This window comes from Engystomops pustulosus, chromosome 7, assembly GCF_040894005.1.
Source record: "Engystomops pustulosus chromosome 7, aEngPut4.maternal, whole genome shotgun sequence".
Lineage (NCBI taxonomy): Eukaryota > Metazoa > Chordata > Amphibia > Anura > Leptodactylidae > Engystomops > Engystomops pustulosus.
In genome coordinates, this window is record NC_092417.1 from 44,372,359 (window position 1) to 44,383,915 (window position 11,557).

An 11,557-nucleotide genomic window follows, 5' to 3' on the forward strand; every position below is an offset into this window, starting at 1 on the left:
CGCTGGGAGATGGTGTCGGATGAGAGCTTACGGCTGGCCGGAAGCTCCCTGTGCCCTTGAAAACAAACTGGGGCACAGATCAGATGGACCGCAGCGCCGGAGGAGGCAAGTACTGTACACATTTATTATTTTTTAAATCGCCCGCCCCAATTTATTGCGGGACTCGGATAACCCCTTTAATGGGGCTCTATAAATAAAATAATAACTACCTAAATAACGCAGCAAAAAAAAATCTTATTACTACGGCTACAATAAGCACTCAAGTGTTTTTTTTTTCTTCGTATTTTTAAAAGTTATGGCGCACTAAACGGATCTACTTGGAGTCTGTAGAATATTTAGAACGTGTTTGCGGCTCAGTTTTCCCATTGTCATCCACATGCAGTCCATATTTGCAGATCACTTGGTAACACAGAACCTTGAAGAGTTTGGGACAAGTTAGCACCAACATATGATAAATGTGCCCCTATTGTCACTAAGTGCCAGTGTATGATGGCTTAGAATTGCACAGGGTACAGACAGCACATGTTCCTGCCCCACTTCACACCCTTCCACGCCCACTTGCCGTGGAGATGGCAATATGGGGGGGGGGAAAATTATATATTTCAGAGTTTGTACACCAGATCTCAGACGTACAAGCCCGACAAATGTGGCATCTGTTGGTGATCTCCAATAACAAACGGCATACAGACCGTTTTTGTGGACATACGGCAACAGTAGCAGATTACACATGAGCCACAAAAACTGGCCACGGATCTATTGTGACCACTTTCATATACTGGTAGCCTAAGGCAGGTGACACTACACTACTATGATTCACCAACTACGGGGAATAGTGACAGGAGAAATCCAAACCATCTACTAGGAAATGAGTCTCCGGCCAATTAAAAAAAATCCAAAATACTGATTTCTTTCATCATCCAACGACCCACAAATACAGGCAGTTCCCGGGTTACTTACAAGATAGGTTAGTTCTCAAGTGGAATTTGTATGCAAGTCGGAACTGTATATTTTTTTTAATTGTAACCCCAGTCAAATTTTTTTGGGCCTCTGTGACAATTGGATTTTAATATTGGATTGTCATGGAACTAGGATTACAATAAAGCTTCATTGCACACACCTGTGATAACTGTTACAGCAAACACAGTAAATTGCCAACATCCACAGGTCCGTTTGTAACTTGGGGTCGTCTGTAAGTGGGGTGTTCTTTAAAGAGATACAGGCGGTCCCCTACTTAAGCCATTTTTAGCTCAGTCCCCAAAGGCCACTTGAAAGTAGAGCAAGACGCAGAGAGAATAAGATGTACAGTACAGAGCAAATACTGCAGACAAGCAGCACAGAAAGCCAAGGCTGGAAATGCTGAAGAGGCGATTCTCCATCTGCAGGAGCGCTGGATGACTCCCTGCTGACTGATCCTAATGGCTTTGCTCCGGCCGTAATAAAATATCTGCAAACCCCATTGGCTCAGTGGTCACATTCACCATGAACGTGGTTCACCGCCTACATCTTAAAAGGGAAAGCATCAGAAAAGCCTCAACTGATAACTGCAGAGGATTCCCCACTTGTTCCATAACCAGGACGAGGTTATGAGGAGCCATCTTTTAACTAAATGCAGATGTTGGTGAAGAGAGAATGAATCACAGAAGTTGGAATTTTGTGTATCCTGGATCAGGGCTCTAAATTAAAATATCATGATGTTGCTGTAGATTGTTATCTATCCAGCATGTGATATTTACTGCCGTCTGATTAACAGCATTCAATGCATTTAAAGGGGACATCATTTCCTTAAAGGAAACCGGCACCAGATTTTACCCCACTGAACTACCAGCCCCCTCAAGTAGGGTATAGAATGTCCTTTCTAGATTTCCCTCTTATGTCAGCTCTCGCCTTTACCTTCACATAGAGGCTGAAGGGGTAGTGTCACTTCACACAGCCTCGTCTTCAGTACTACCGTACTCTTAACTATAACAGTTCCCAAAGTAGGGGGCTTCTGATGTGACGCTTCCCCTGAATAATCAAAACTTGACTCATCTCTGGCAATAATGATTTTACACATTACTTTGGAGGAGCATTTTTTTTTTTTTTGGGTTAATGCTTGCGATTTCACATAAAAGATGACATTTCATTCTTTACGAGGGGGCTAGTAGTTTAATGGGGTAAAATCTGGTGAAAGGCTTCCTTTATGAATCACTGCTGAACAGACCCGAACTTGAGGTTTTGCGCTCTCTGTTCGACAGCTCCTCCTAATCCCGATATGTTGCTTGATGGGCTGCAGAGCCCATACATATGGGGTAGTATGCCAATATGGGGCAGGTAACTTGGTGTAAAGAGAAGCAAGGAACATGCACAATAGTAAAAAGAACAAAATACATAACAATAGGTCATATTACACAATGGCTGGCGCTGTTCCGGCATCAACATCCTGACAATGTCATACCTGTAAAGGATAGAAATACAGAATCCACTGCAGCGGCCACAACTCTATAATATTCTAGATTTTGGGAACAGCTGCTAACAGATTGCTAAACAAGAACAAGCTCTTTATGCCCTGTGCACTATGCAGAGGGGTCAGCTCCCTGCTTTTATGTTAGCTCCATCCAGTTACAGCACCCCAGGTCTGCTGTAGAGCTTCACTGCCTTACACAGTAACCCAAAGAGGGCACCTGTGCTTTACAGTAACAGTTACACTAACAGTCATTAGTTCTGCTTAATAATCCAAAGAGAACACCAAGTCCATCCTGGAACTCCTCAACCAGCCGTCACATTTCAGTAGATTGGGACCGCAACCAATTGCGGCGCAGCTTTCATTTAAAGAGAACCCGTCAGGCAAAATAACCCCCGAAACTCAATATATTTTCATAAACTGCCATTAGAGAGCATTGTCTCTATCCCTTCATTGTCCCTCTACATGCCTGTAACCCTAAGCAATGAGGTCCTAAAGCTGTATGCAAATGACCTGTGAGATGTCCAATGAAGCATTAGCATATTCAAGCTGTCCACTCTATTCATGAGTGGGAGGCACAGCCACACCCCCAGTGCTTGACTGACAGCCTGTATAATGGTTGACACTCCTGGTGCTGGTGGCCCCTGCAGCCTGTGTATATGAGATACTCCTATACACATGACTGACAGCCTGTATAATGATGTGAAATATAATGGTGTAATGGCTCCTCCATGTGCTTCTTGGTGCTGGCACCCCCTGCAGTCTGTGTGTGTATAGGAGAGAGGCAACAGCTCCAGGCAGCCATGTTATACATGTATATACTTGTGTAGCTGATGTCTGTGTATCACACACGTGTATGGGAGGACAAGGCATGTCAGCAGGTAAAGCACAGACACTAGCAATGCTTTACTATACATTACACACAGACATGAGCAGGGGGAGTAGAGAGAAGGGAGAACAGGGGTGACATCACTGCCTCTGACCATGTGACCAGCCTCATTTACATAAGAATAGATGATTTTACAATTATTACTGTATGAATTGACTAGATAAAGGCTGGGATGGGATCCTTGTGAGCTGCTCCAACAGGTAGTAGTGACAGGACAAGTGACATACACCTGAGGACAGGTGTACTTTAACCCCTTAAGGACCAGGCCCTTTTTCGTTTTTGCGTTTTTATTTTTCACTCCCCACCTTCAAAAATCTATAACTTTTTTATTTTTCCGTGTACAGAGCTATGTGATGGCTTATTTTCTGCGTAACAAATTGCACTTCGTAGTGATGGTATTAAATATTCCATGCCGTGTACTGGGAAGCGGGAAAAAAATTCTAAATGCAGTGAAAATGAAAAAACACATTTGCGCCATTTCTTGTGGGCTTTGTTTTTGCAGCTTACACTGTGCGCCCCAAATGACAGGTCTATTTCATTCATTAGGTCAATACGATCACGGGGATACCAAATTTGTATAGGTTTTATAATGTTTTCATACATTTACAAAAATTAAAACCTCCTGTACAGAAAAAAAATTCTTCATTTTGCCGTGTTCTTGCGCTAATAACTTTTTCATACTTTATTGTATGGAGCTGTGTGTGGTGTCATTTTTTGCGACTTCTGATGACGTTTTCAATGCTTCTATTTTTAGGACTGTGCGACCTTTTGATCACTTTTTATAGAATTTTTTCTATTTTTCAAAATGGCAAAAAAATGCCATTTGCGAATTCGGGCGCTATTTTCCGCTACGGGGTTAAACGCAGTGAAAAACGGTTATTATATTTTGATAGATCGGGCATTTTCGGACGCGGCGATACCTAATGTGTTTATGATTTTTACGGTTTATTTATATTTATATCAGTTCTAGGGAAAGGGGGGTGATTTGAATTTTTATGTTTTTTTAATATAATTTTTTTTTTTTTACTTTTTTTTATTACTATTTTTCAGACTCCCTAGGGTACTTTAACCCTAGGTTGTCTGATTGATCCTACCATATACTGCCATACTACAGTATGGCAGTATATGGGGATTTTGCATACCATCTATTACAATGTGCAGATCGCACATTGTAATAGATGGCCTAAAACATGATAGCCTCGGATCATTGTGTGATCCGAGGCTGTCATAGCAACGGATCGCCGCTCCCCGGTGACGTCACGGGGAGTGACGATCGGAGCCAAGATGGCGGCGCCCACGCGCCGCCGGCTCTTTAATGCCGCCGGCAGCTTTGCCGGCGGCGATCAAAGGGTTAACACCCGCGATCGGTGCATGCACCGATCGCGGGTGTTAGCGACGGGCATTTGCTTCATTATGAAGCAAATGCCCGGTGAGTATGAAGAGGGCTCAGCCCGTGAGCCCTCTTCATACTCCCCCATGTGCAGTAAGACGTAAGGGTACGTCTTATTGCGCTATGGGGTTAACCAGTGCTCATAAATATTTTAAAGGGGAGCTGTAATTGTTTGCCATGGGTAATTAAGAACATTCTTACTTTTAGACAGCTTGATAAAAATCAGCCCCAGAGTGTCCGACACCCACTGATCCGATAATGCAGGTGTATCCCAAGGATATACCTATTTAGGACCCCAATTCATCATTCAGTCAAGAGGATCTGGATCATCCATATAATACACAGATGGCCCATTGATATCACTGGGTGCCAATTAGCAGCGGCCGCTTCACTGTGCCGATAATCCAAGCTGCTATTTCCCTTTTCTCATAGAGAAGACAAGATTGGTGGCACGCGGGGACAGGCAGATGTCCAATCCACAGTCAATGTCTGTGAGGCATCTGCCCATCTACGTCCAGCGCAAATCAACAACAAATGCTTCCTTGCAGAAATGCAATACAACGCAGCGACAACTGTAAGAGAGGAGGCCATGTGGGAGATTAAGCAATATTTTTTTAGTGCACTGTACATGAGGAATAGGGCCTAACTTCCTGATCAGTGGGGGTCTCAGTGCCGAGACCCCCGCAGACCGCGAGAACTAGGGGCCCGACCGACCCCTCACCGCTCCTCAGACTAATGGAGGAGACAGCCGTACATGACCGTTCTGCTCCATTAATCTCTATGGCGCTGACGGAGATCAATGAGCGCTGCGCTCGGCAATTTCCGTCAGCTCCATAGAGATTAATAGAGCAGAATGGTCATGGCGGCCGTCTGCTCCATTACTCTTATGGAGCGACAAAGGGCCGGTCGGACACCTCATTTTCGGGATCTGTGGGGGTCTCAGCACTATCCCGTGCCTAACTTTGCTTCGTGGGAAAATCCCTTTAAGAGGCAGAAAAATAACTTTTCTCGAAAAACGGCCCACATTTATCAAGAACAGTGCAAACTGCACTATGTTCAGTTTGTCTGTGGACTGTACGGGGTGCACCAGATTCGTGAATATGGCGCCCCATGCTCTATTCAGACAGCGCACTTCAGACAGAATTGTGGCGCTCGGTCTGATTAACACAGCAGTTTTTTCTTAAATCAGATCCCCAAAACAGATGCAGACACTTTAGAAATACACCTATAAGCAGCTTGCACATTCTTTCTAGTGCACAGTCAAACAGAAAACACGTGTACGCACTTGTGTGTAGAAATATTGGGGTAAATCAGGTGCCTATGAGAAGAACTGGATGCCGTGGGCAACTAGAACAATCAGGTCTCAGCTTTCATTTTCCCACAGCAGTTTATAAAATGAAAGCTGAGCTCTGATTGGTTGCCATGAACTAGAACAGTTTTACCTCAGACACATCTTCCACATTGTGTTCACTTAGACGTTACGTGGTTTTCCTATTGAGAGGGGTGTAACGATCTTGTGCAGAGATTGTAAATCAACAAATTATGAAGGAAGGAGGAGAGGGGGGGGGGGGGGGGTCAAACTACGGGTCCTCCACACCAATTTACAGCTTGGTTGCCAAATAACCATTATGCAGTGTTACACCGTTGCTGTAGACCCTTTGTTCTCCATATCCAGAAGTCAGATCCCCACACATCATAAAGCAATGCCATATTCTAGTGATATGTCACCACTTTCCAAAATGGGAATAATTGTTTTTAATATGTTCTTATCCAAGAACCGCTATGACCTCCTCTTCTGTCAAAATGTTAACATTCGGCGAGGCAGTGACCATGCCAGGGGATGCCATCCATCTTTTCCCCAGCCCTGTCACATCTGCTTCACTACAAGGAGGCAAATTAATATTCGGGACTCTAGAAAAGCTGGGTGGATGTAATAACAGTTGTAATATGTAAACTCAGCAGTAGGATTATATGAAGAAAAGTTAATGAGAGATAGTACGGTATATAATCATCCCAAAGTCTAAACACCATATAAGATAATGAAAGTATGAAGCCCATAAAATATTGTATAAATAAAAGAGACACAAAGGACTGAATCCAGACAGTATCATTTATACCGAAATACCATATATGGTCTTTATATGCAAGGCACAAAGTAGTTCGCTAAATAATGCAATTTTTTTATCTCTATATTTAGAAATTTGTTACACATAAAAACATAGTTTACAGTCAGTAATGCTACAACCCGATAGGAAGCAGCTGATAACATGGCAGCGAATGCCATAAATCATGTACCCACCTTACTGCCAATATCTTCCTTTTTGGTCCCGGGTTTGTGTCTCCTCAGCTTTATAGAAGGGGAGCGGAGCAGATTTTTCAGGCGACTGGTTATGGTGCTTCCCGCGTCTAATGTAGCCATTGTAAAGGGTCTAAAAACAATCCTTTTCCTGATCGATTTACTTAAAAAAAATATATATATGAATAAAAACTTTAAAAAAAGCAGCACTTTCCTCCCTGGCACCTGACAATCAGTCCTGCTGTGTGGTCACATAGTGCAGTGGGATTAGGCACAGGGCCGCTGTGCCCGTCAGCATGTGCCTCCGATGCCAGTGTGACTTCCCATATTGCTGGCTTTTGTTACCGAGAGGAGGATGGGCTGGGTGGAGGGAATCGCTGTCAGATCCTTCATACAGGCAACCTGAAATAACAGAGAGAATGGAATTTATGGCTCCGCGCACACACGGGAATCACGGGAGACGGATCTTTAGAACTCATTCGAAAAATGCAACAATCATATAACGCAGTAAATAACCCGCAGTGTTACAAGTGTACAATGCAGTCATGTGCTGGGCTGTCCCTGTGTGTAGGCTGAGCACACAGCAACTTGTAACAAAGCAGCCAGTCAACTAATACAGGATAGCATAGGCACATAGCAGGAGGCCAGGTCACGTATAGCAGATCAGATGGACCTCCTAGGTTCTATCTAGAGACTTAATTGTCCGTAAAATGACCAATGATGGAACAATTATCCATATAAAGCGATAAAACAAGTCATGGGTACAACCACAAAGGATGCATCCTCCTCATAGATTGTAAGCTCTTGTGAGCAGGGCCCTCACTGCCATTTTTTTCATATGACTTGGTTATTGTTACCTCTAATTTTCTTATAGAAAAAATAATAATAATAATAATAATAATAATAATACAGTACGCTATTCAAAAGTTCAATTTTAATTTTCAACAGAAACAGTAAAGATTTTACCACACTTCACCCACTGGGTGAAGAAATTTGGTCGGAAAACTTAATGCAGATTTCACCCATGTGTAAAATTGTGGGAAAGGTCGGGCATCTATCCGATTTTTGTGTATATAAACCCTAAATGTATTTTCATGAACCTGGCAAAATTATAATTCATTGTTAGATTTGTCGCCCCCACACTGAATAAATGACCAACTTTTCCAGGGGAAAAAAAAAAAAACCCAACCAACTTTTCCATAACCCTGAATGGCGAGTGGGTTTAGTTATTCAGTATTGTAAAAGTTATCACTGTACATCTAGGCAGGTAGTTCACTCTTGCCCACAAATGCGTTTGATCCGTCAAACTCACGCTGTGGGCTTGCTGGTATTACCGGACCGAACAGACAACAGGTGGAATTTATCATACACACTATGACCTGTCGGACAAAGAATCGTGATATAACTTGACTATGGCTAGTGCGCAAGGTAGAGCAAAGAAAATCACAATTTCACTAGGAATTGCAATAATTTCAGTACTTTTACAGAAGATAAATGCCCTGATAAGTTTACCCCTCGCAAAGTCCAGTTCAGAGATTCTAGGTTTGGTCTGATAAATCCTGTAAGCGACCAGCTTTAAAAGTTCGGGAGAGTTTCAGAAAAAAAAAAGTTTAACAAAAAATGGTCAATATAAATATTTTCCATGACAATAATGTGGATTTTACCAGGGTCACATATGTGCACTTTGAGGTAATTTTGGGTTATGGTTGAGAATGAGAATGTGATCTCATACATTATTACGGCTATATACAGATATGTTAGAGATACATACCCACATGATGTTAATAATTCAAACCTACCGTATGTGCACAAAGGAAAAACAGGATACAGTGTAAAGGCCTGACAGGTACAGACTTATACTGTATTATACTGTAACTCCAGCTTCTATTACTTCCTTATCGTCCCTCCAGGCTGGAGCATCCCATGAGGGTATTGTGGTAACCCGAGAGAGGCGCTATAAGAGATGGCAGCGCTGAAAATGATCCACTCCTGGTATCACCCAGGACGCTGTACTTCTGCATTGTTTGTGAAATCTGACCTTGGACATCCCTGAAAACAAGCCAGCCATCTCATCTGTCACTGGCCATGGGTATATAGTGAATATTAAGCAGATCACAGTCATACCCACCCCCCCCTTCCCCTTTGTTCCCGGACACGTGAGTAACCCATTGATTGGCCCTGTGCATTCCCCATGACCCTGCATACATGGCACTTTATCCCTATGTACATCAAGTCAAGGCAATCTGTGTGTACACAGGACTCAAGCATCCAGTACTGTACAAACACTGTATTTAGCATTATACTGTGTATTCTTCAGCCCCGACATTAACCCTATATGGTACCTACCATAACATAAACTAAAATAAGAAGAATAAGGGTTGCATGACAGCACATTGAACACCTTATACTCTAATATTCCTCCTCATAACAAGAAACATCCAGTTTCCACCATCTTCTCTACAGTTCATTGATGCAGAAAACAAGGACCTGCAATTTTCTGGCCTATTTAGGTTTTGTAATAACACATTCCTTTGGGATATGATGACGGATGGCAGCACCCATGACTATAGGGCGATTCTGTAATGCGGACAGCTCTAATGGATACACTGTGACCCAAAATCCAATATAAGTAACTTACAATTTTGTTCAGTGGAAACATCTGATTTTGATCAGATTACAGTCCTTGTCCAATCCAACCATCTGTTTTTGTAGTCCTAGTTGTGCCAGAGTTTCACATCAGATCTTCGACCTTCCAAGGTGTTTGACTGCACTAGGATAGTTGTTCACACACCCATTGGGGCTCATTTACTAATGGTTGCGCGCTGCACTATCATCAGATTTACTGACGTTTTGGAGTTTTGCACGGCTATGACAGGAATTAAAAAAAAGGGGTCTGCGCTGGGATTGTGTCGCATGCGATCGGATTTTGGTGCAGCTACGCTGCTTCCATGTAACAAATATTAGGGGCGTGCTTTCTTACAATCCGACTGATTCAGAATGAGCGCAGTATTTAACTTTCAAATTGTGTCGCAAGACCAAGCACTTACATGCCCCAGGAAGAAGAAGGTGAACTTCGGCGGACCTGAGTGGGGAAGCGACACAAGGATATCAGGATATTTTCGCGGACCATGCACTTTTGGGGAACCCACTGGACCGGGTAAGTATATGTGCCCCATTGCCTTCCATGGGCAACTAGGATCAGAGTAGCGCACACTCGATCTTATCTGATAAGATCAGATCAACGGACCGTGAAAAACATCGGATGTGGGTATCGCACAGTAAAACATCAATGTATCGAGTTCTGCACCATGAAGAACCAAAGAAAGAGGTGATGGCCAGAATGGGGAATCCGGATCTACTGTTCTATTACCAGAGCGGGACTATTGAGGCAATAGCACACAGTCACACCATTCAGACACCCACCAATCTCAATGTATAGAGGGGACGTGGGGACCCCACTCACTATACTGTATACATCCATAACTTGCCAGGCAGCCATGCAGGGGCACAGAAAAGCTGAGTAGCAACACTTGGTATTCAGGATATATTACATGACAGCTTTTCCAATATTTTAATGCCCACTGGAGATGTCCAGCGCTCTTGGATCACATACATGAGCAGGTTTCCTTGCAGAATGGCACAAGAACTAATCCCTTTGTTTTCTTTGGGTTTTGAGCACCAGTGGTGACACCAGATGTCAGACATCACATGCATCCTCCTGTATGCACAGAAATGTCATCAAACACTGAACCTATGCTAAAAAAAACCCTAATAAAAAGCATGGGTGCACAATGCCCAGAGAAGGAGCCAAGAGAAGGGGTCCCCAATGCCGCCCCATTACACATCACAATAAATCAGATCTGTATATAATGTTATCATCCTCACAAAGTGCAAGGTTATGTACTGAGGTGACACAAAGCAAGTGACTGCCGACTGTCACCAAGGTGCAACTCAATCCATCTCTATAGGAAGCAGAAGTCGCACGACACAAGTCTCGTGTAGCTGGAACCCAAGGGGAAGCTCTCCCCATCCCAGTATATCTCCGGAAACCTCCATATTAGACACCTCCGTATACACAGCTCCATGTGCCGCACACACTCACCTCCTGCCGCTGCCTCAGCGCTGATTGATTCCTATTCTGTCTCCAGTCTGCAGTTAGGGAGGAGAGAGCTGGAGACTACGGAAGCCTGGCCAGGACAAACATGTATTTATACGCTGCTAGCTGCAGACAGACCCAGACACAATGCACTTACAGGGCACATTCCTCAGGGCAGTAACGTGTGGCAGGAAGACCTGTGTGACACCTGTATTTGCCCTTGGAGGTGGCCCCTGCTACATAGTAAGCATGCTCTCTTTCCTAATACAATAGGTGGCTGGAAAATCCACCAGTGTACTCTTATAAGTGCCAGCCTACAGTGCACCCAACACTGCTACATACTCAGTAAGTGGCATCCAGAGCTATTGTACCCATAGGCCCTAAAGGCAACCAACAATATCACAGACCCATAACTGCCAGACAAAAGACACCCAAAAGAGTCACAG

The 11,557-nt window shown here is 43.5% G+C and overlaps 1 protein-coding gene across 3 annotated transcripts in view; it reads right to left on the minus strand.

Moving 5' to 3' along the window:
- The window catches only part of MAPKBP1 (mitogen-activated protein kinase binding protein 1), a 99,637-nt gene extending 88,386 nt beyond the window's left edge, over positions 1-11,251 (minus strand). For all 3 annotated transcript variants that reach the window (XM_072115689.1, XM_072115685.1, XM_072115684.1), the window contains exons 1-2: positions 11,118-11,251; positions 7,019-7,417 (exon numbers count right to left, since the gene is read on the minus strand). In XM_072115689.1, the coding sequence (XP_071971790.1) occupies positions 7,019-7,138 (120 nt within the window). In that variant the 5' untranslated portion in view covers positions 7,139-7,417; positions 11,118-11,251. The remainder of the gene's footprint in view (positions 1-7,018; positions 7,418-11,117) is intronic.
- Positions 11,252-11,557: the final 306 nt, after the last annotated feature.